Source organism: Mesoplodon bidens, assembly GCF_964165515.1.
Source record: "Mesoplodon bidens genome assembly, chromosome: 1".
NCBI classification, from domain to species: domain Eukaryota; kingdom Metazoa; phylum Chordata; class Mammalia; order Artiodactyla; family Ziphiidae; genus Mesoplodon; species Mesoplodon bidens.
In genome coordinates, this window is record NC_138176.1 from 139,364,510 (window position 1) to 139,389,689 (window position 25,180).

General features: G+C 43.5%; 1 protein-coding gene across 1 annotated transcript in view; it reads left to right on the plus strand.

The window, feature by feature from the left end:
• Positions 1-25,180, plus strand: part of USP46 (ubiquitin specific peptidase 46) — a 61,354-nt gene that overhangs the window by 2,083 nt on the left and 34,091 nt on the right. The window contains exon 2 of the mRNA XM_081252516.1: positions 23,514-23,594. Within this exon, the coding sequence (XP_081108642.1) occupies positions 23,514-23,594 (81 nt within the window). The remainder of the gene's footprint in view (positions 1-23,513; positions 23,595-25,180) is intronic.

Here is a 25,180-nt window from a genome sequence, read left to right on the forward strand (position 1 = left end):
TGAGGAACCAATAATTCATAACTAGGGAGTCTTACGTTTCTAGTTTCTGTATGGACACTGTGCCTGGAGTAAGTGATATGAAGAGCTTGGGCTCTAAAGTCAGATTTCCTGGGTTCAATGACCTGCTTCTAATATATACTAGCTTTTTGTCCTTGAACAAGTTGCTCTCTCTACTACTTTCCTTATCTATAAGAAGGGGATGATAATGGTTCCTACCTCATGGGACTGTTGTATTAAATGAGTTACTGAGCCTAGTATGTAGCAAGTACTCATTGAGTGTTAGTTGTTATCAACATCATCTTTCTCGTTATTATGTCATCTTCAATGGTTTAAAGGGCAATGGGTTTGATGTCTTCTTGTACCTGATGGAAGCAGCCACTAAGATAACCCACATGTTCATTTATGCAAACCAAGCTGACTGCAGTATAGGGAGGCTGGGATGGGAATCCTTAACTCCGCCCCTTATAAAAGGCTGCTCAGGTCAGTGGGGCCCCTCCCAGTCTTGCTTCCCACAGAGGAGGCTCGGTGATGAGGAGACTGCTGTCTTTTCACTTGATCAAACAGACGTTTTCATTGGACCTCTCTTTAGATTCTTCACTTGATGATGAATTGTTTCCAGGTAGGTTTTCTATGGGTCTCTCCTCACTGTTTCATTTCTCTCTGGGGCTCTTACTGATCCTTCCCACTCCCAACTCCATTTGGTCCCAGCTGGTCTGAGTCGTAGTTAGAACGAGTGGCAGTTTTTTGGGTTTTTTTAAAGCAGGTCATTTGGCATATTTTAAACAGGCTGATGTGTGTCCAGAAAGAGTGTTAAAAGATATCATCCTTCTAGGTAAGACTTGTACAAACCGACCTAGCATTGAGAAGTGGATTTGTTTCATCCAGCCGACAAGAAAGGACCCAGCAGAGCAGGAAAAACCTTGTAGCAAATCCTTTGTGTGATTGAAAAATAAACGCCTACTCTTTTCCCCACACTTCTTGTGCCAGTTTTAGGTACAGGAGTTGTGGAAAATATTCACATCCCTCCGCTTGTCCCCTACCCCACTGAAGTTTTATAGTCCATTGGCAGTTTAATGTGAGTTCCCATTTGTTTTAATTTCACTTCGTGGGAATTCCTGCCATAGTGATTCTTGATCAACTTGCTTAGGGCTTGTCAGCTTAGCCACACAGCGTTTCTGGTTCAGAGATAGTAAAGCTTGTTTGGCTGGTGTGTTGTAATTTTTAAAATGTACTAGCTGCTACCAAGCATAAGGAAAATGTTCCTTGTTGATAATCCTGACTTTTGTCCAGACCAATGGATTTAACTTCCTACATATTTTTATGGCCCTACAAATGGAAGGTTTTTTAGGGGTAGATTTTGTTTGAAGAGCCTGAGAACTTTTCTAAAGAGGAAGCATTTGTTAGGAGAAACCAAATGTGCCCTCTAGAAATGTGACTTGTACTGATGCAAATTGGCCTAAATCATCAGATCTTAATTTCACTTGTAATAGCGCTGTAAGTTGTGCCATGGAAGAAATGCTGTGTGTCAAATAGATTACATTTTGTTCCCGAAAATGGCCATCTGTTGAGGACCTTTATATTAGTGTTGGCACATATTATGTGCAGGTACTTAATTGAATGAGGTGAGTCCCTGTCCCCAAGGAGCTCAGTGGTTTCTTATCTTGTGGGTAAAACATTGGTAAAGATGAAACAATTTCAATACAGTGTGGTATCCACAGGGATAAAGGTTGAACAAAATCTCAGAAGCGATTCAGTGGACTAATGAACACAGCAGGATGTTTCTGTAATATAGTTTGCATTTGACTCAAGTTTGACTATTTTTTTAATTTGATATGAGGACATGATTATAGTCAGCGTAACTTAGAACTGGAATCTGTGCCATTGGGTGTTTCTCCAGCTAAGCCTGAGTCTAATGGTGCCTCTGGACAAATTGTTATATTTCTTGGGACCTTAGTTTTTTTCCTCAGCTTGTAAAACTGATATATATATTTTTGGTTGTCAGAAACTTCTTAGTGAGTAGTAGTTTCTGGAGTCTTTACTTGAGTGGCTAACTACTTTGTTTAAAACTGTGTTGAATTTACCAGATATGACCATTTCAGCATTCATTGAACAACCCCAGGATATTATTGGACATCACTATGAGTGCCAGATTTGAATTCTTATAAATAGATGAAGTCACCTTGATATGAAGGGGAAGTAAAATTAGTAAACATCTGTAACAACGCTAGAGGATTTTTATAGAGATCACTTTATGTTGGTAAGTCAGTTACTTATTTGAGGCAAGTGTTTTGAGAATAGTTGAAAAAACTTTTTAAAGTTATTTAAAAATATGTAAATCTCAAAATTTGGAAGAGATAACTTGCTTCTTCCTCTATTAGTGTTACTCCTTCCCGTTGTCAAAGATAATAGGAAATCGTAAGTTGAGTTTAATATATCAGCTCGGAGAGGTTAAGGTCATGTGTGAGCGTCTCCACTGATACTTGTCAGATTTAGAAATTGCAGCCTGAGGTGGCATGGGTTAATGTTTAAAGAAAAATTCTGTTCTTCTGGCCTCTCAGATCTAATATGGAGGAGTTTGTGTTGGGTTAGGACCTGACAATTAGGTCTACAGATTCTTCTTTGTTTTTCTTGGAATCGTAAGGGAAAACAAAGCTGAATGACAATATTTAGTTAGAATTAACGTGATACCATTTTCTGGATATCAACTATGTGTGTTCCAGTTCACCCAAACAATAAAACCTATTTATTTTTCATTAATGTGGAATTTTGGTGTGTTTGGGTTGTAACTGAAAGTAATTTTCAGTTTTGATTCTCTTGAGCAATTAAGAGAAGATTGTCTAGTTCACGTCTTCCCTCTCCCTCTCCCCCCTGCCCCAGTCTGTCTAGTTAGTTTGAATGAGTTGAGGTTTTATGATGGTATCTAATTCTGTGGTATCATCAGAAAGGTATCTCTTGGTGGTTTTATTTCTGGCCTACCCACGGAGCCAGCCCAAAGCAAATCGATTGGGAGAGATGTAAAAAAAATGGTGTCTTTTAGTCTAGTTAACTTTTCTGGCCTAAATATTTTATGTAACTTCTTACAATAAACCTTCAGTTGTGGTGGAACCAAATGCTAGTCTAAGGGTTTGAAAGACCTTGCTGATCTTTTAAGAGAATAGGCCACCCCAAAATGAACCAGCAAAAACGTTTCTTGAGGCAAATAAGTTCTGTGTCAGCAACCAACCCCGGCACTAAAGGCTTTTTGGAATATTTCTGTTCTGGGATTGTGGCTTCGAATTTTGGGGACATCGTAAGTCCTCTACATGGAATTTTACCACAATTCTGAGAATGATTATTTGCCATGGGTAGTTTGAAGAATGAGAGGGGAACCCTGTTGGTTCTCTGAGCTTTCCATTTGTAGGTTCAACCTTCCTCCTGCCCATCAAGTTCTTTTTTTTAAAAAAAAAAAATTTATTATTTGGCTGTGCCTGGTCTTGGTTGCGGCATGCGGGATCTAGTTCCCTGATCAGGGATCGAAGCCAGGCCCCCTGCATTGGGAGTGCGGAGTCTCAGCCACCGGACCACCAGGGAAGTCCCCATCAAGTTCTGATTCTACTCTCAGAACCGCCAAATGCTTTCAAGTAGCTCAGACTTGGGACCCTTTTTCTAGGTGGTGATAAATTTCAGGCATACAGAAAAATATGGAGACTGATAAGAGTGAACACCCAGTATCTTCCATCCTGTGAAGAAATAAAATATTACAAATACAAGTGAACCTTTCTCCATCTCATTCCCTTCCCACCAGACAATGACCACTATTCTGAATTTGGTGTTTATCACATGTTTTTATACCTTTACTAGATATGTAGGTATTCATAAACCAGATTTGAGTATTGCTTCCTCATGTTTGTAATGCTGAAAAATTTGTTTGCTTTTGTTTAAATAATGATTTTGAGGTTTATCCATGCAAATACATGTAATTCTAGGTATTTTAACTGCTGTATAATATTCCATCACATGAATGTGCTACAATATATTTATTCATTTTATTGTTGGATTAGAATTTTGTATGTGTGCCATGACAGTTTTGAACCTGTCTCCCTGTGCATCTGTTTAGAGTTTCTCTGTGGTGCATACCTAGAAGGGAAATGGCTGGGTCAAAGGAAATGGGCATCTTTGACTCTAATATATTGCCTTATTTCTCTCCAATTTGCATTCCAGCCAGCAGGTTTGAGAGTTTCAGTTGCTCCACATGCTTGCAGGCACTCAGTATTGTTAGACTTAATGTTTTGCCAGTCTGATGGGTGTGAAATGATATCTTTGTGGTTTAAAATTTGCAATTTCTTGTTTTCTAGTGAGGCTGAACATCTTTTCCTGTGTTTATTTTGCTGGGTTGTTTTTTTCTTTCTTTTATTAATTTTTTTTAACATCTTTATTGGAGTATAATTGCTTTACAATGGTGTGTTAGTTTCTGCTGTATAACACAGTGAATCAGCTATACATATACATATATCCCCATATCTCCTCCCTCTTGCGTCTCCCTCCCACCCTCCCTATCCCTCCCCTCTAGGTGGTCACAAAGCACCGAGCTGATCTCCCTGTGCTACGCGGCTGCTTCCCACTAGCTATCTGTTTTACATTTGGTAGTGTATATATGTCCATGCCACTCTCTCCCTTCGTCCCTGCTGGGTTTTTATTTTTTAATTTTATTAAAAGAAAACTTTTTATTGAGGTATAGTTGATTTACAGTGTTGTTCAATTTCAGGTGTACAGCAAAATGATTCAGTTATACACACATATATATATTGTTTTTTAGATTCTTTTCCATTATAGGTTGTTACAATATATTGAGTAGAGTTCCCTGTGCTACACAGTAGGTCCTTCCTGGTGATCTATTTTATATACAATAGTGTGTATATGTTAATCGCAAACTCCTAATTTATCCCCCCTGCCACCACCCTTTGTGCTGTTTTTTTTTTTTTCCTCTCTTTTTTCTTTTTCAGCCGCACTGCATGGCTTGTGGGATCTTAGTTCCCTGACCAGGGATTGAACCCGGGCTTCTGGCGGTGGGAATGCCAAGTCCTAACCACTGGACCTTGAGAGAAGTCCCTGCGCTGGGTTGTTTTATTTATTTATTTATTTATTTATTTTTTAATTTTTGGCTGCGTTGGGTCTTCGTTGCTGCGCGCGGGCTTTCTCTAGTTGCTGAGAGCTGGGGCTACTTTTCGTTGCGGTGCACGGGCTTTTCATTGCGGTGGCTTCTCTTGTTGCGGAGCACGGGCTCTAGGTGTGCAGGCTTCAGTAGTTGTGGTGCTCGGGCTGAGTAGTTGTGGCATATGGGCTTTGATGTTCCATAGCATGTGGGATCTTCCCGGCCCAGGGCTCAAACCCCTGCATTGTCAGGCGGATTCTTAACCACTGCGCCACCAGGGAGGCCCTGGGTTGTTTTAAATCCAGGGGCTCCAGAGCAGTTTTCCAGGGCTTGAAAGTCAGGATTGTGGTGTTGGTTTTGCCTGCACGTAGGGAAAAGGAAAATGAAGGGGAGCATCAGGGAGACCAAAGAAAAAGTCAAGCAAGATAAGGATGGAATGGAAGATAGAGGCTGAGGACGTGATAACGAGGTGGGGAAAATGTAGCAAAAAGGATTATAGACTAGAATGGAGAAGATAGTCTTGAGTGTTGAGAGGAAATTTGGGATCTTTTACTGTGCTAGCCAGGCCTCAGTTCAACTTACATCGTTCATGCCTTGTTTAATCGAATTTGGCTTCGGTGAAAATCATGTCTGGGGCCTCTTCCGGTGAGAATAGCAGCAAGGCTGGACCTGTGGAGCTTTGTTTACCCAGTTGCTTTTTGAAGTTCTTTTAGAAAGGCAATGTGAAGTTATGTTCTTCTTCCTGAAATACATTTCTTTGTCCTTCAAGTTAGATACACTGTGCAGGAAAACAGTTTTTATCAGGATCTGCTTGAATGTACTTGTGGAATTATGATCTCAAGTATTTAGAAAACATTCCCTGTACTTTATTTTAATTTTCAGAGTATGATGAATGTCACCTTATTGAACGCAGACACGTATGGTTTTAAAAATATGAGTAACATTAACTTAAAAAATATACTTGAGTGGTTCTTCGGTGTACGAAAGAATTGTGCCCACAGGTGCATTCTTTTATTAAAAATTCAGCCTCTGGGTTTCTGCCCTCAGAGATTTTGATTAAGTAGGTCTAAGGTAGGAAACCTGGAATCTGCATTTTAATAAATATTCCCTCCTCTTCTCACTCCCTCTTCCTTCTGTGGCAGGTGAGCTAAGGATCACAGTTTGAGAAATGTTGCTTTCCTTGGGTAATAACCTTGGCCTCCTAAAAAAAATATATAGCCTATAGAAATTATCTGCCATGTGAAAGGTTTTTTTAAGTCTATATAAAATTATTTAAGGTAGTAATTTAACTTCAAGAGCTATAGATCATTGCCATTCTGTAGATGTATTTCCTGATATTAAATAGTAGAGTTTTATTGCTTTATGTTCCTGTAACAGGGATTCCCAACCCTGGTTATACATCACATCCCCTGTGAAGCTTTTGAAAGTAATTTTAAAGAAGTTAAATCACAAAACATTAGCACCCAAAAAAGCATGGAAAAAAAGAATGTAATTTAATATATGTTATATACTCAAATGCCAACCCTTCAGATTTAACAGACTTATATTTAATCATATTTGGTTAAGATCATTTTTTAGATATGCTACCTTAAAAAAACCACTAACCACCCCTATCTCTTTCCTATCCCCTCCTCCTAGAACTGACCATTTTCCTGAAGATGGTATGTGTTTACCATGCATGTCTTTATACTTCTATTTATGAATCCATAAGCAGTATATCTGTATGTGTAAAACTGTATAGCCTTTGTGACTATCTTTTTTCACTCAACAATTCTATTCGAGAATATGTTGACACACATACATCTATTTATTTTCTGTTTATTCATTCTAAGGGCTCTTTAACAGTATTTTTTGGCTTCACCATGGTTTACTTATTCATTCCCTTATTTAGGGACAGTTGGATAGTTTCCAGAATATTCTGTCTGGAAACAGTGCTGCAGTGAATGTTCTTGTTCCTATCTTCTTTGCACACATGCCTCCATTTCTCCAAGATATAGTCCCGGAAGTGGAAATGCTGCTCTTAGGATATGCTCGCCCGCAGCTTCCCTAGGTATTGTCAAATCGTTCTCCACCGTAGTTGCATGAATTGGAGCTTGTCTGATAAGGAGCATCTAGGGCTTCAGTCTCAATTTCTGACTGTATGGAGGTGTAGGTAGGTCTGGAGTGGGTTTTAGGCACCCTCATTTTTTCCTTAAGTGCCACCCTTGATTCTGATCAGCACCCAAGGTTGAAAAAAAAACCACTATGTTAGACTGGCAACCCCACGAGGGCAGGAGCTATGTTTATCTTATTCACTGGGGATTTCTCAGCATTCATCACAGTGTGGTAGATTCACAGTAAATAATTATTGGATAAATGAAGGAAGAGATGCAGCATGAGAGAATGGAAGGATTGCCTTGCAGTAAAGCAGTGCTCCTCAAATTGTCTTTTTTTTTTTTTTTCCCTGTCATGCCGTGCAGCATGCGGGATCTTAGTTCCCTGGCCAGGGATCAAACCCGTGCCCCCTGCAGTGGAAGCACGGAGTCATAACTATCATAACTATTGGACTGCCAGGGATTTCTCAAATTGTCTTGTCTGCAGGAGTTACCTGGGGATCTCGTTAAAATGCAGATTCTGATTCACTAGGTTAGGAGTGGGGCTGAGATTTTGCCTTTCTAGCATCCTCTCTCGTGACCAGATGCTCCTGGTTTGGGGAGCACACTTAAGACCCTAGGGAGAAAAGGAAAACAATTTCTTTTTTCCATACAGCTCTAAAGTGGAGCAGTTTGGGGTTTAAAATCCTGCTTGGTGGGGCTTCCCTGGTGGCACAGTGGTTGAGAGTCCGCCTGCCGATGCAGGGGACACGGGTTCATGCCCCGGTCCGGGAAGATCCCACATGCCGTGGAGCAGCTGGGCCCGTGAGCCATGGCCGCTGAGCCTGCGCATCCGGAGCCTGTGCTCTGCAACAGAAGAGGCCACAACAGTGAGAGCCCCGCGTACCGCAAAAAAAAAAAAAAAAAAAAAAAAAAATCCTGCTTGGTAAATCTCAAGGCCTGTTTCCCCATCTCTTTACAACACAAAATGGCATGATGAAATACCCTCCTCATGGCTTTTTTTTTGGAGAATCAAAGGATATCTTGCCTGCGGAAGTGTTTTGTGAGCTGTGATGCCCTCACGTGTATTACTTTTTCATAATTCTCTTTTAGCGAATGAACATTTTCCTTCAGTTTGTTCAAAGCACAGAGCTGTTGGTATTGCAAGAGCCAATGGGATCCTTTCATTTTGACCTGCCATCTACATTTAGTGGGCATTTTGGGAAAAATAGGATTGGGGAAGGAGGTTGGGCAAGAGCAGAGGCAAAATCCATCAGATGCTGTGGTTCTGACTGCGGGTGCTGAGGAAGTGGGGTTCCCTTCTCACTGTTTCTTGAGTGTGAAGGGCTAGAATGAGGTCACATCTCTCCCAGTCAGCTCTCCAATTTCTTCCCCAGGTCAGACACTTAAAGTGAGAGGGGGCATGCTCAAACTAATTATTTGATACTAATTGATCTATAGGTGTAATCAGAGCTATTCAGGGCAAACTAGGCCTGTGGTCAACCCAAGGTTAAGCCACCACAGGACACTGTCATTTAGATACAAGTGTTCAGGATGCTTTGGTAACTGGCATCCTGCCTCATCCATCTGAGAGAGGCTGGCTGGTGTGGAGAGTGGAGGGCGGATGAAAATGAAATAAATACAAATAAAGTGACATTTAGAACGCTTGTGTATTGTGTGCTGGGGTATTCCCAAGCTTCTCTTCCTCTAGAGAAAAGCCATGGACTGGATCCACTTCCTTAGACCCGTGATTCTCAAGTGTCAGTTTGTTGTCCTTCACGGTTTTCATTATATCTCAGAACCACCTGAACTTATTTATTTAGTAGTTGTCCTTAAATCTGTTCAGCTTCTTTTAATTTGGCCTCATTCTGTGCTATGACATCTGTGAAGTAACGGGTTTGATGTGCTGGTTATGTGCTTTTTAAATACATATCAAAAGCGTAGTTGCTGAAGTTAAAAATGTTCATATTCGTGCCACCTAAGATTATCTCCCCTCCCTTGGGCATTCATGGTCTGTACCGGGAGACAGTGGCTCAGATAAGAGGTTCTTTATGGTGGCTCACCTAACTGGCTCTTGGAGGAGCCCTGTTAAACGGTTTGCGGATTGCAGGCTGGCGAGCTTCCTCCCGAGGCAGGTCAGCGTGTGGATGGGATCCGGTTGGTCGGGTGTGAGAGCTGGCCATCATCCACCCTCTCAGAGACTCTGCTTCTCATCCATGGCATGTGGGTGATGAGAGAACTTCCCTCCCTGGGGCATTGTGGGGCGTAAGTGGAATCATTTGTGTCTAGTGCTTAGCCCAGTGCCTGGCCATTTAATTGCAGTTTTCTTCTAGAGCCCCCTCCTTCCCACTAGCAAAGGAGTCCAAAGGCTGTAGTGGAAAGAGCCCTGATCTTGGGACCCGAGGTCCCGGGTTCCAATCTTGATCCTGCCACTTTGTCACTTTTGTGGCATTGGGCAGGTGAGTTTAGGTCTCTGGGTCTGTATGAGAGCCATTGCTCCTGGTGAGCAGTGCTGAGAAGATGAGCTATAGCATGTTATAAGCTCACTGTGGCTTCCAATCTGAGACAAGCCCGGGGAGGGGAAGTGCGTGGAGCGGACAAAAGGAGGAAGAAGCTGTGATTTCCGACTGAGATGTTGTTGGAAGATGCAGGACTGAGGGTGTGTGGCAAAGCTTCTGTAATCACCAGTCAGGATACTGTGTTTTTCCTTTCCTAGTAACGAGGGCACATCATGTAGTAAACAATTTTCAGTCATCTGGTAAGCATAAACATACCCTCTTGTGTTATCTGGTGTACAGTTAGGTATTCCTAACAAAAACACGTGAGGCGACTAAGCTCAGTTTCTTCCTTTTTTAAAATAATTTTTAAAGAAAGTTTTTGAAAAGGTTAATATGAGTTACATGGTAGAAATTTTAGATTGTACAAAAGGATGTATGTTGCAATTATACCCACCATCCAATTCTTGTCTCTGGCATCCAGCAGTATTTGCTGTTTCTTCCGCTTCTATTCAGAGGTATCTTATGCATACCCAAGCAAGAATGTTTATATTTCTCTCCTAGTTTTTAAAAACACAAAAGTGCTTGTAGCATGTACTGAACAGTCTTGATCTGCCCTTTGTTTTTGTATCTTGGAGTTGGGTCTGTGTTAGTAAGTAAAGAGCATCCTCATTCTTTTTTTATGGCTGCAGAGTATTCAGTTGCCTGAACATATTGAATTCACTTAACTAGCCCCCAGCTGATGGGCTTGAAGGTAGTGTTCCAGTCTTTGGTATTTTACAAACAAGGCTGCAGGGAACAACTTTGTCCCTACATCATTTTGCATACTTTGGGGTGTATCTTGTCAGCTGACTTCCTAGAAATGGATCTGCATTTGTAACTTTGATGCATTTGTAACTGCCAAATTGCCCTCCACTATCAATATGCGTGACTCTCGTAGCCCACAGCCTTGCCAAAGTCGGATGCTATCCAAAAGCTTTTTTATCTTTGCCAGTGGGGGAAAAAATGGTGTCTTGGTATATTTTTAGTTTGCATTTCTCATATTAGGAGTGAGCTTGAGCAGCTATTCACACATTTCAGAAAACAAGCTCAATTTCATTTAACTGTTTTGCTGTTGGCAATTATTTTCAGTCTGTAGGGAAGGACCAGTTTTATTTTCAACCTGTCACAGAATGATACTTTCGTAAAATACAATAAAACATTAATTGCAAAATGGAATAGAAACCTCAAAGATGCTTAAAACACCAAGTCCAGTTGTTATATTACTAAACTCTACAGGTGCAAACTTACCCGGTCCATTCATTGTACATGTTTTCCGTTTCTGAACTTTGCTCCCGGGCAGAGCAATAACGCTTTGAGCAGTACCGCTGTGAAGACCTGCTACGTCTCTTTTCTCCCCTTGCCATCCTCTCTGGGGAGGGGAGAAGAGAGCACCGAATTTTATATTTTATGTTTCATAATCAATACATTACAGGGTGGTTTCAGTACATCAGACTAAAATATCTCTGGTAGTGCAGTACCGATGCACGGGCAGGGATTCCACACTGTGAGGTGGGGACACTGCTGTCCTGGTTTTTCACTGATGAAGACCTTGAGCTCGAACTAGAGAGGGGGATGAGAGAAGTACTTGAAATCACCCTATTAGTTAAATTTGAGGACTTGGCCTCTTTGACCTGGGGCTTTGCCAGGATCCTGTGACACCAATGCTGCCTTTCAGGGAAATGATGAGAAGGGTACCTTTGGGTAAAGTAGGAGCTTAAGAGACCTCATGTTCGAGGAGGCAGCTTGGTGCCTTTGCAGAACACTGGGTTGGGAGTGAGGTTCTTGGTTCCAGGTCACTGAATTCAGGGACTGGGTAAATACTTCTTCCTCCACCTTCTGCTAGAAGACAGACCCAGCTCTTTGTTCTCCTTTTTTTTTTTTTTTTTTTTTTTTTTTTACGGTATGCGGGCCTCTCACTGTTGTGTCCTCTCCCATTGCGGAGCACAGGCTCCGGACAGGCTTAGCGGCCTTGGCTCACGGGCCCAGCCGCTCCGCGGCATGTGGGATCTTCCCGGATCGGGGCACGAACCCGTGTCCCCTGCATCGGCAGGCGGACTCTCAGCCACTGCGCCACCAGGGAAGCCCCTCTCCTTTTGAGTTGAAATGTCATCTCTGCCTGAGGACTTTGTTAAGCTGTGTCTAGCCACAAAGAGAGTTGTTTTACAAGCCAGAGGCTCTAGCTGCTGTTTACTGTCCTTCCTATGATGACTTGGGATCATTATGTATCCCAGGGTCATCTTTCTTCAGTTGCAGACATTATTGCTTCTGCGTTACATCATTAAGTGAAGTCACGTTGAGGTTTTTTGCAGAGTTGTTTCTCTCTCCCCAGTATCGTATAAGGCATGGAAATGACGTGCTATCCTGGTGCAGAATGAAAATGCCCTTTAACTGCCTTCCTGCGGAAGCCTGGAGCAGGGCAGAGGAGCACTGTTGAGCCAGGAGTTGGAGTCGTGATGGTCTTAAGATTGAGGGTTCACAGCTGACCTCTGCCTCATACTAACACTTGACCTTGGCCAGTTACTTAACCTCCATTAACTTCATTTCCCTCACTTATGAAATGGGGATAGTGAGTCTGAGTGTGTGACTTATCTGGAGGGAGAGTGTCAGTGTTGCTCGATGGGACCAGGTGATGTGTGTGCTCTCTGAGCAGGATGGGCGGCATCCATAGCCCCTCTGGGTATTGCCCACCCATGGATAGGTGATGTGTGATGGCCAGCAGCCAAAGAGGACACTCTCAGAAGCAGTGGCCCTCTGCCCAGTCTCTATGTCTGCAGCTAAGGAATTACTAAAAGTATGAATGAGAAGACCATCTTCTCTGACTTGTGGTCAGGAGCTCAGGCTCTGGACCAGAGTGGCCTGGGGTTGAGTCCTGGCGCTGCCTCTACTGGCTGAGTGAGCCCGGGCAGGTTCCCTCTGTTCTTGCATGAGTGGCATGGGGACAGTAAGTGGGACTGCCTTGGTTGGCGGACAGTGGAGTCGATGAATACAGAGACGTGAGGTTCTCTGAACAACAAGCGGTACATACTGCTTACCCTGTTTACCAAGTTTATTTAGTCAGCAAATTTAGTAAGTGCTTTTGTATGCCAGATGTTCTGCGTGATCCTAGGAGACCAGTCAGTCACAACCCTGTCCTCATAGACTTTATGGTCTAGTGTAGGGGTTGACAAACTTGTTGGTAAAGGGCTCAATGGTAAATATTTTAGGCTTTGTGAGCCATGATATCTCTGTCGCAGCTCTTCAACTCTGCTGTCGTACTGTGAAAGTAGCTACCATAAGTAAATGAGTGATCGCAGCTGTGTTCCAATAAAACTTTATTTACAAAAACAGTTGGTGGGCCACATTTGGCCCATGGACTGTCATTTGCCAACCTGTGGTCCAGTGGGAAGACTGGTGTTAAATAGTCACAAATAAGTAAGTTATTACAAATTGTGATTAGTTGTATGAAGAGACACACAGGATTCTGAGAGAGGGAAGGGTCATGGAAGGTAGCTGTGAAGAAGTGACATTGAAGGCAAATGCTGAGTAGGAGATGAGGGGAAAGAGGGGACGGCTCTGAGGGGCCAGAGAACTGGCCACACTAGTTCTGAGCCAAGAGGCTCAGAATTGCAATCTGCATTTCTGTCTCTGTAGAGACACAACAGATGCTTTGCCAGTTTCTTTGGATAAGAAAATAATGGCAGTTTTTTCCCTGATATATAATTCATACTACTTCTCCCCACTCACCCCTCCCAAATAATCCCAACACTGAGAGATGAGCTGTATTAATATATTAACACATTTTCCAAAAATTTAGAAGTTAGGGAAGTGAGAGTGCCCGTTTTTCTAGTATTAAGTGTCAAATGGTTTACTTCTTAGAACTCATTTCTGCTTTTTGATCTTGTTTTCACTTTTTCCTATTTTAAACAATATTATTTTCTTTTCCTATTTGGCTAGATAAAAATCCACAGCCTGAAACCATTTTGAAAAAAAAATCTATTTCCTCTTGACTACATCTCAAGTTTCTCCTGATTTTCAACCTCAATTTTATATTCTCTTTAAATAGGTTGCAGTGTTCTGTGGTGATTTTACAGAGAAGGACACCTGTGCTCCTCATTCTAGAATATTTTGAATGGTGCCTCAGAGGTAGGGGTTTACCTGTATAACTCTGTGACCCCTTCTATTTCCTCGGTTTTTCATTCCTGCAATTCTGGGACTCTGAGGGGACCCTGCCACCTTGAGAGTCAATATTGTGTAGTGCTTGGGAGCATACACTCTGGAGTCAGATGGTGTGAATTCAAACCTAGTTCCCGTACTTATTAGCTGTGTGAACTTGGATAAAGTTACTTACCCTCTCTGTGCCTCAGTTTTCCTATCTTTAAAATGAAGACAATAATGACATCCACCTCACAGCATTATTGTGAGGATTAAAATGAGTAAAATATACATCAAGTCCTCAGAGCAGTGACTGGACACAGTCAGTGTTATTTCTGTGATGTCTATTATTACTATTACTAATTATGTGGAAGCCAGTGACTATAATTCCTCCTTAACCATCCTTGAATTCTGGCAAGTGGCTCCTGACTCATCCTGAAATCTTGAGCTGCGTCACTTCATTTTTGCTTCACTTTCTCCTTAAGGCTCTAGGAATGACCTTTTGTCATCAGAGTCTGGGAATACTAGTGCTTCTGAGAATTAGTCCTCTATGTACTTTTGTACTTTGAAAACGTACTTGATAAGTAAACTAGCCTTTTTTGAATATAGACTTAAAAATGTAGTTTTAGCAACAATATTCACCTCTCCTGTCGTATATTTTAATTCATGGTTTATAACCAGTGACTTTTTCTCTGTGTACTTAGAAATCCTTACATGTTATTTCAGGCCTTTCTCCACTTTGTACAGACTTGAAAGAGATCCTGCCTGCCTTAGGATGCAGAATTGGGGGAGGAGGTTTATGTTTCTGGGCCTTGGTTTTTTTCATCTGTGGAATGGAGCTGATCTCCAAGACCCCTTCCTGGTCTCTGTTTTTGGTTTAGCCTCCTGCATATTATACAATGTTCTCATTGGTTTTCTTTTTTTTTTTTAACATCTTTATTGGAGTATAATTGCTTTACAGTGTTGTGTTAGTTTCTGCTGTATAACAAAGTGAATCAGCTATACATATACATATATCCCCATATCTCCCCCTCTTGCGTCTCCCTCCCACCCTCCCTATCCCACCCCTCTAGGTGGTCACAAAGCACCAAGCTGATCTCCCTGTGCGATGCAGCTGCTTCCCACTAGCTATCTATTTTACATTTGGTAGTGTATATCTGTCATTGCTACTCTCTCACTTCGTCCCAGCTTACCCTTCCCCCTCCCCGTGTCCTCAAGTCCATTCTCTACATCTGCGTCTTTATTCCTGTCCTACCCCTAGGTTCATTAGAACCTTTTTTTTTTTTTTAGATTCCATATATATGTGTTAGCATACGGTATTTGTTTTTTTCTTTCTGACTTCCTTCACTCTGTATGACAGACTCTAGGTCCATACACCTCACTACAAATAACTCAATTTCATTTCTTTTTATGGCTGAGTAATATTCCATTGTATATATGTGCCACATCTTCTTTATCCATTCTTCTGTCAATGGACACTTAGGTTGCTTCCATTTTTGGAAATAAATAGTGCTATTGTAAATAGTGCTGCAGTGAACACTGTGGTATATGACTCTTTCTGAATTATGGTTTTCTCTGCTTATATGCCCAATAGAGGGATTCATGGGTCATATGGTAGTTCTATTTTTAGTTTTTTTAAGGAACCTCCATACTGTTCTCCATAGTGGCTGTATCAGTTTACATTCCCAGCAATAGTACAAGAGGGTTCCCTTTCCTCCACACCCTCTCCAGCATTTATTGTTTGTAGTATCACCGGTGTGAGGTGATATTCTCATTGGTGTTTATAGACCTAGCAGTGCCATCATTCTGATTATATCCTCCTGGGCAAAAATCTGTCTTCTTCGCCCCTCCCCCAAAGGAAGACATTCTAACATGTTTTCCTATAAACTGCTTTTAAAATTGCTTTAAAAGAAATGCCTTTCTATACCCGTCTTATACATTTATGATTCATCCTTCCCAAGTTGTTGTTATCGTTGGTTTTGTGTTTTTGTACCACCCCTTGGCAGTCACACAGTTGCTTTCAGAAGTGCTGTGAAGAGCTAGCTATTACATTCTTCTTGTTGGAACTTGTCCCAGCCCAGATTCTATTTTTTATAAAGTGTGGTGCATTGTTTTCAAAGGTTACCAAATGTTTTACTGATGAAACTGAGAACTGTGTTTCTTATACCTCCAGACCCCGTGATTTACTGCTATAGATTAGTTTTTTGTTCAGCATTTGGTCAGTTATTCTCAGTGCCTTCCGTTTGCCTTATGTGTCACTGTGCTCGGTGCCCGCAGTAGAACTGCAGGCTCTTGGGTTTGCAGCACACCTTGCAGTTTACATAGTGCTGATAATGTTCCCCGTTTTGTTTGATTCTCTCTGCCACCTGAGCCATAGGCAGGCTGAATATCCCACCTCTCAGCCAGGAAACTAAGGCCAAGAGAGGGGAAAGCAAATTCATACCGGGGGCAAAAATGGCCAAATAAAGCTCTGAGTTGTGTGCTGTGGGCCTTAGATAACTGGTCTGCAGGACTATTAGTTTGCTAACTTTCTTTTACATTTTTTATGACAAAAATAATACATGCTCATGGTAAAAAATTTGAACAGTTGAGAAAACAAAAAGCCCCCGGTGGCCTTGTCATCTGCCAGCCCCACTACTAGACACTGGTGACAAGTGTTAATAATTTCTCAAGTATTCGTTCTGGAATTTCCATTAGAATGCAGGTGTTGAAGGCAGGCCCGAGCCGTTCTGTCCCTTTGTGTCCCTCAGAAGTAGAGTCATGCTGGACACGAAGAGGGCTCAGTGTCTGCTGCTTGAAAGGAGGACATTTCCAGTAATTGTCCTGTACACACACACTTACTCTCTCACACGTTTTTATTGATACTTATTGCTGTATCTTGGACAAAATTTCATAGCCATACCTATAGAGTAGCTTTACTTTTTTAAGTAGCTACATGGTATTCCATCCTATTTACTATTGTAATTATTTAACCAGTTATTTCTAACTTTTTCCTCTTGCAAACCTTGCCGGGGGAGGTGTTGCCTGCTGATCGTTCCTTCAGTATCCTTTTTCCACCTCTAATTTTGGCTGGCTATAGAGCCCATTTGCCAGGCTCCCCTGGCAGCTAGGTGTGGCCGTGTGGCTGGGTGAGACTCTGGCCATCAGGATCATGAGCAAAAGTGATGTATGTGACTTCCAGGAACATTCTTGGAAGAGAAGGCACAGTCTCTCCCCGTCTTGTCTGCTTCCCCCTGGCGGAGGTTGTTTGATGATAGGGGCTGGAGTGACCATGTTGGTTCCCAAGATGCATTCTTGAGGATGACAGAGCAACAAGATAAAAGGAGCCTGAGTCCCCGGCCCTGCAGAGCTGCCGTGTCAGGCCTGCGCTGCTTCCTCTTGAACTAAACTTCCATCTTGTTTAAGCCAGGCCCGGATTATTTTGGTCCTTGCTATAGTCTCTGTATCTTTTCTACCTGTGTGAGTTTAGATGTGGAACAAATTGCTTAAAGAAGAATTGCAGGGTTGAAGGATGTGCTCATTTAAAATTTCGATTTATACTGTCTAGTTGATCTTTAAGCTCCCACCATCTGTCATGAAACATTCCCCATCATGTGTGTGTCCTTTTATCATACAGAGATTTACATTTAACGTAGAGAACTCCAAAATCTGTTAAAGATGCACAAAAATTCATGTTACCAGTGGAAGATGCTAGCATGTGAAGCAAGAGGTTGGTTCCAGATGTCAGTATCAGTGGCATTCTGTATCCATGGGAAGGAATTCCCAGGGTGTATATTTATAAAAGAGACGGGAGAATGGGGAAATGGAAGGGGGCACCATGTAGGCCTGACTGAACAGTAGATCGGGAGAGCTCACACACCTGTGTCCAAATGATCATGGACATGGAAGCAACTTGCACAGCCCTAACCATCCCCATCTATGCACGCATGCATCCATCCATCCAACCAACCATCCACTCATCCATCCATCCACCCACCCACCCAGCAGGCCTGGGCCTAATCTGTGCCAGCCACTGAGAGTGCAGTATTAAGCAGGTCAGACATAAGTCATTGCTCCGTGAGACATGTAGTTGAGGGGGTAGGACAGATATTAATAATTACATAAATAAGAATTGGAGTAAAAACTGTAAGGGAGACAGTATGCTATGAGTGGAGAGTGGAGGTTGTTGGGGGAGGGGTGTGTTAGTCTCCTGTTGCTGCTGTAAAATAGGACCATGGACTTAGCAGCTTAAAATGACAGGAATTTATTCTCTTCGAGCTCTGGAGGTCAGAACTCCTAAAATCAAGGCGTCGGCAGGGCTGCACAGCTTCTGGAGGCTCTAGGAGAGCCTTTTCCATTTTCTAGGCCCTGCCTGCACTCCTTGGCTCTGGGCCCCTTCCATCGTCAAGGCCGGCAGTGTAGCATCTTCCGGTCTCTCTGTGAACTGTGCTTCTGTCGTCACGTCTCCTCGCTGACTCTGATACTCCTGCCTCTTTCTCATGAGGACCCTTGATGACACTGGGCCCATTGAGGTTATCCAGGATAACTGCACACACCCCCCCATCTCAAGATTGTTAAATCAATCATACCTGCAGAGTCCCTTTTGCCACATAAGTTAACATATTCACAGGTTCCAGGGATTAGGGTGTGGACATCTTTGAGGGGCCATTATTCTGTCCATTACAGAGACTACCTGAATCTAGGGGTGGCCAGTAAAGAATTCCCGGAGAAGGATGATAGGGTACAGCCAGGTGAAGAAGCAGGGGAAGAGCATTCAGGTGATGGATGGGAGGGAACTTGAGGGATTTGGGGACCAGAACAAAGGCCATCCTAGTAGGCCAAGTGTATGAGAGAATGGGTGGCAGGAGGTGACGTTGGAGACAGCAGTGGAAGTCACTGGAGCGTTTTAAAGCAGATTTGTATTTAGAAAGAGCAGTTTTGTTGCCATGTTGATGGTGGGGTTAGAGGTGAGCAAGGTGGGTGTCGGAGGCCATTTAGGAGGCTGTTGTAATTCAGATGAGAGATGCTGGTGGCCTGGTCTCACTGGTGGCCGGAGGTTCAAGAGAAGCGAAGGGATTTGAGAGATTTAAGGAGAGTGAATCGGTCAGTAGTATGCTGTGGTGGATGAGTGTCGAGTGTGGAGAAGGACGTTAGGCGTGGCCCTCAGGTTTCTAGCAGGAGCCAGGAGGAAGGTGGCATCGTCATGGGCAAGTGGGGAAACAGGAAGAGACTGGATTTGAGTGGAAGGAGAAGTGAAAGCTCTAGTTTTGGGGTAGAGTGATTTTGAGGGCCTGTGAGACAAGCAAGTGGAACTGTGTCTTCACCCCGCCTGAATGAGCCCAGAAGTGAGCTTTCTGGGATGAAGGTGAAGCGTTGGAAATGGTTGGCACGTAGCTGCTGATTGAAGCCTGGTTATTGCCTGGACCCTACAGAAAGAGGCATGGAGGGAGGGAAGAGGGGCCTTAGACAGCACCTGGAGAGAACCAACAGCTAAATGTGTCTTCCTGAGTTGACCATGTGTGGAGCTCATCAGGGGTAGAATCCAGAAGGGGTTATTTTGTGGAGAGATGGGGAGGTGAGGAAATAGAGACAGGTCTTAGGGAGTATTATGGAAAACTTCAGACGTATTGTATTAGTTTCTATTGCTGCTGTAACAAGGTACTGTGAACTTAGCAGCTTAGACAGCACAAGTATATTACCTTATAGCCTGGAGGTCACAAGTCTGAACTAGGCGCCCCCGCACCGGGCTAAAATGAAGGCAGTGTGCGGCTGTGTTCTTCCTGGAGGCCCTAGCGGAAACTGGTTTTTTGTTTGTTTGTTTGTTTTTTCGCCTTTTAAGCTTCTAGAGGCTGCCTGGTTCCTTGGCTCCTGGCCCCTTCCTCTGCCTACAGAGTCAGCGAAGGCAAGTTGAGTCCTTCACACATCAAAGCGGTCTGGTCTGTTGTTCTGCTCTGTCTTCCACTTTTAAGGATGCTTGTGATTACGTTGGGCCCAACTGGATAATCCAGGGCAGTCCCCCTATTTTAAGGTCAAACTAAGTCCTGATTAGCAAATTAAGCCCTTCTACAATTGAAGTTTACCTTTGCCATGTAAGGTGACGTCATCACAGGTTCTGGGGATGAAGCCCTGGGCATCTTTGGGAGACCATTACTCTGCCTGTAAACATCTATGTAAAAGTATAAATGGAATAGTATAATAAGCCCCGCACGCGCACCTCCCACTTCTCCCCACTGGATCATTTGAAGTAAATTTTAGAAATCATCTGATTCATTTGTAAATGTGTCAGAATAGACAATTGTTTAAAGAAGTTCAGCTATGAAGGGGAGGTGAGAAAGAGGGTGGGGACTGGGAGAGGTGGGAAGAAGACGTGTATGTGTATTTTTAACATGAGAGACACGGAGGCATGTTAAATTCCGCCGGGCGGGATCTAATAGTGCAGGAGCAATTGACCTGCACGAGAGCGAGGTCTCCATCATTGAGAGAGGTAGGCGCATAGGTTTGAAGGTTTGAGAGTGTGAACTTAAGAGAGTTCCTCTCTGCTGGTTTCATCTTTTTCTTTTTCTTCTTTTTCCTGTTGAGTGGGAAGCCAGTGAGAGGGGCAGAGAGGTATATAGTTTTGAGGCGCTTGGGGAAGTTTGGAAAAGGTCACTGTGGCGTGGAGAATGAGTGCCTCAGAGAAAGGCTCTTTGAGTGTGGGGACGTAGGCCGCTTGAATTTGGTGAGTTTGAGCGAATGCAATCAGCCTGAGGTGCGACTTCTCCCCCCTAGCGCTGCACATCTGTCTGGGCGTATGTTCAGAGAAGGTGAATACTTTGGTGCCCATTGGGTGGGTTTTTTGCCAGGTGGTATGAGCAAAGCATAAGGTAAGGGGTGTTTATAAGAGCCACTGACATCATGATCCATGGACTCTAAGCTGAATGAGAAAGGAGAGGAGCTACGGGGTCCTGGCGGGTGTACGAGTGGCTCTGATGGGATGAGCCTGCACACAGAGTCCAGCCTGGCTGGGTTTTGGGGTGGCGACCAGGTCCAGGGTGCGTCTTTGGGAGTGGGTAGCTGGAGTGGAGTGAAATAAAAGACAGCTGGAAAAGAGGGCGTGAGTTGCTGAGAGAGCAGGGTATGGGAAGGCGCCGCCACGTGGATCCTGAAGCCACCCAGCACGATGGCAGGAGACAGGGTGTAAAGGTAGGTCGTCGGGGCGTGGAGGGGTCAGGCGAGACGAGGAGAAGGGAAGGGGTTTGTATGGCGCTGGGAGGCATGGGCTGCAGAGGGTGGATGTTTTGACGAGATGGGTGATGGTGCAGGGGTCTGGGAGCGACGCTGGGGATCAGAGCGCGGTTGACCTCCCCTCCTGACCCTTCTAGACCTTGTGTGTGCGGGGGCTGTGAGAGGGGATGAGCAGACCTGACCGCAGGGAGGGCCAGGTTTCACTGAAGACACGGCCAGCTCCCTTTCTTCTCCCCCGAGCTGTGCTGTGGGCGCTCCTGCCCTGCTTCCTCCATGGTCTTATCGTATTATTATACTAATTATTATCATATTATTCCTCCCACCCAGGGTATTATTCCTCTTAATCACGGCCCCTGGGTCACTGTACTTAGCCTGAGTCACAGCCAGCCACCCCCCACCAGCTCCCTCTCCAGTGGGAAAATATTAAGATAGAAAAAAGCACTCCATCCAAGAATTCCCGAATAACAGAAGTCATGGATTGAATCTTTAGATTTAATGAGGTCTGTCTCCATGTGCTATACTTTCATATCTGACATTCCTCCTGGGCTCTAAGCCATATATTTTAATGTTGTTTCAAAAATGGCTGTGGGTATATTTAATACACATTATTTACATCGATTTATGATTGAGATGTAGCTTTATTGAAAACTTTCAGCGATTTTTGTCTATACCATAAAATCCTGCTTTAATATAAGTATTATTTTAAAAATTCTGCCTGGATATGGAGTCACATTAGTGTGAAGGCAATGAAACCCTGCCTCCCCCACCCGCCCCCATGAAAAGATAGGGAAACTGTTGTGCACAAAGATGAGGGCTAAACTCAAGGTCTCCGATAACGAGTAAAGGAATTTAGGTAGGTGGAACAGTATGATGGACCTAGAAAACAAGTGGAAACAAAGGATATTGTGATAAGGGGATGGAATGTACTGTTTCTGCGGAGGTTGTGTTTGCTTAGAATTGAGTTATTCTGCATTTCATGTTTGCTTGTTGACACGTGACCATTTTAACTGGTTCTCAGCCCAGCTTTTGGCCATTTCTTTCTGTGATGGGAGATTCTAGTTATATGAGCCCAGAATAAGTAGCAGCAGCAGATTTAGTTTTTATAAAACAGAACAGTCTCTTTTTAAAATACCTGTCTCCCAAATCTCTGAGATTCTGTGGGCTGTGAGTCTTCTGTGATAGCCTGAGGATGTGAGAAGCTGTAGAATGATGTTAGAGCCACGGGTATACGTGGGACCTGTGGTCCTACCCACGCCCTAACTACTCACCTGATTGGACTGAACTTTGGTCGCTTTTCCTAATCCCAGGAGACTCCTCCAGGCCTTGCGGGGTGGGCGGTGGGGCGGGGAGTGATAATCAGTGTGCTTTTGTCAGTGACCCCTTGGCCCTTAGCGGGGTTCAGTAAATGGTTTTGTCATAGGATTGCTCTGCACAGCCTTTGGTTAAGACCGTGGGCTCCCAAGTCTGACTCCTGGGTTCAAGTCCTAGCCCTGCCACTTACTGCCTGTGGTCTTTGGGCAGGTTCTTAACCATTCGAAGCCTTAAGTTCCTGTCTGTTAAATGGGGATTATGATAGTAAGTACTTACCTAATAGGATGTTGTGAGAATAAATAGTGCAGTTCCTGGAATATAGTGGGAGTACCCAGGAACTTATTATCATCGTGTTGGAGTGTTGAACTTGAGTACACATGGCTCACCAATTTGATGCATTTGGGAACTGTTAGGTTTTAAATTGTATTTCTCCATTATATACAATATTCCTTGGACATTTCACTTTCTCAGTAAGGCCCCCCCGACCACCCTATTTAAGCTGCAATGATCTACCCTCCACTCCTTCCCCCTCCATGCCCCCCCTTCACCCCCTACTCCCTGGAGTCCCCACCCTCATTTCCTGCCTTGTTTTTCTTCACTGCACTTGTCACCTTCTGATGTACTGTCCAGTGTACTTGCTTTTTCTTTCAGCCTGTCTTTGTCCACTCTTCTGTTGTCAGAGCCTAGAATAGTACCTGGCACGTAGTGGGTGCAAGGTACATAAATCTTTATCAGGATGATGGTATTGACTTTGAAAGTGGTGGTACGATTCTATACACCAGTAGTATAAAAGCTACTGCAGCTGGCTGAGCTTAGAATGTTTTATTCGGAAGTTCTGAGTGATGATTTGCTGATTTGCCTGTCCCAAACCTCCTTTCCTAATAGAAGAGAATTGAAGCCGGTTAGAACAGGCTTGAGGGAATGATGAAGTTGGATGAGGAGAGGAGTAGGCTGATGTCATTACCTCATCTGCGGTTTACTTCTGACACCTGTTCTTTCAGCGTGACCGTCACCAAACTCCAGGCCACCCGAGGAGATGCTGGTCTCAATAGTGGACTCTCTCAAGTATCATTTTGCTTTCTTGTCTATTTTACACACAACAGAACTTTTGTTATTTTTCTCTTTTAGGGCACCAATGCCTCTGCTCTGGAAAAAGACATTGGTCCAGAGCAGTTTCCAATCAATGAACACTACTTTGGATTGGTCAATGTAAGTATTTTAAAATGTACTATCTTAATCCAATGTTTTAGAGTTCTTGAAGCAACTCCATTCCCATTTTCGTTATTATCAAGCTTTAAATAATCGTTCATGCTCCTTGGTTACCATAAGTGGCAAATATTGGGGTGGGGGAAATTTAGTCCAGTTTTTGAAAGTATGAGTTGCCCCAGAAGAAAGTGTTTAATTAGTGCATTATCGGGTCAGATTCTCATTTTTTCCCCTGTGCTTTAAAAGATTTCTTCTGCACACATAACTTTCACAGTGATATTATTAGCCTTTGTAGCAACATCTGCTTTTGTATGTTCTCCCTTCACCATCTGGGTGGGCTCCGTGGTAGCTTTGTTTCAGTGTGCATCAGTTCAGCCAGAGCATCGAAAGAGTTTCCAGCTTATCACCAGTAGCTATTTAACAGCACAACTTGTTATCTGAAGCATGGGTGGGGAGTCGGGAAAACTGGGGCCAGTTTATCTCAAAATCCCTTGGCCTCATTTTGCTTGTGCTCAGCAATGGTCCCCTTGTAGACGGCCATACTTGCCAGGGCCTGTGTCCTAGACAAGTTGATTATGACCAAGTAGTAAAGCAGTATTGCCCACCACCCTCATGAGCTTTCTTCCCCACCTGGTCCTGTCTCTCTCGGGTGGAGGAGTTAAGCGACATCCGGTGTTAACTCATAAGCACCTGGTTTTCTGGAACAACTGCTCTGAGCGTGGTCTGTCAGTTCAGGTGTGCTAGGTGGTAATTTCCGCTGGGACTGTTCTCTGAGTGAATGCCGCCTGTGGGATAATGGAGTGGACATTGGCTTTGCGGTAGCACAGACGTAAGTCTGAATTCTGCCTATGCCGTTCACTAGCTGTGCGATCTTGGGCAAGTCACTTGACCTCTCTGTGTCTCCATTTCCCCCTCTGTAAAATGGAGATCATAATGGTTTCTACCTCTCGGCCTATAATGAAGGATCCATGAGAGCTCCTATGGAAGGTACTGACGTGAGGCTGAGGCACATTGTGGACACTCGGTAAATGTTAGTTCCTTTTCTTTCCCAGACGTTGTCCACTGGCCCAGGGCCAAGTGTTACTAAAGGGTGTCTGGGTGAAGGTGAGGTACTGAGTAACAGAAAAGAATGGTAGGAGGAGGCTACAGTACTGGAATATAGGACATCGTGTTGATGAAATACTGGCTCCTAATTTTAATGCAGTTTTTTTAGGCATAGTGCAAAGGCCTCTTGCTTAAGCTCTGTGAGGATAGTTATTCAAGTTGCTGGAATTCTACCTTGTGCAGGGAAAAGACAAGTGCAGACTATAGAGGAAAAAAGAACTAAGGCCATCTCCTAGTCTGTGGAAGCATTGTGAGACCTAAACTTATTAATAGTTTCATTTATGTTTATTTCGAATGGTAATTCATGAAAGTTACAGCTTCTCTTTAAAAAGAGGTTTGTCTCATTACATAATTGTGTCAAAGTAGATTAAAATATATAAAAATAGGAAATGTTCTATCTTAACATACGTAGAAATGTCACGTTAAGGATGGTGGTGCATCTGCCTTGCTCTTGGGCAGACGACACACAAGCCAACAACCAATCT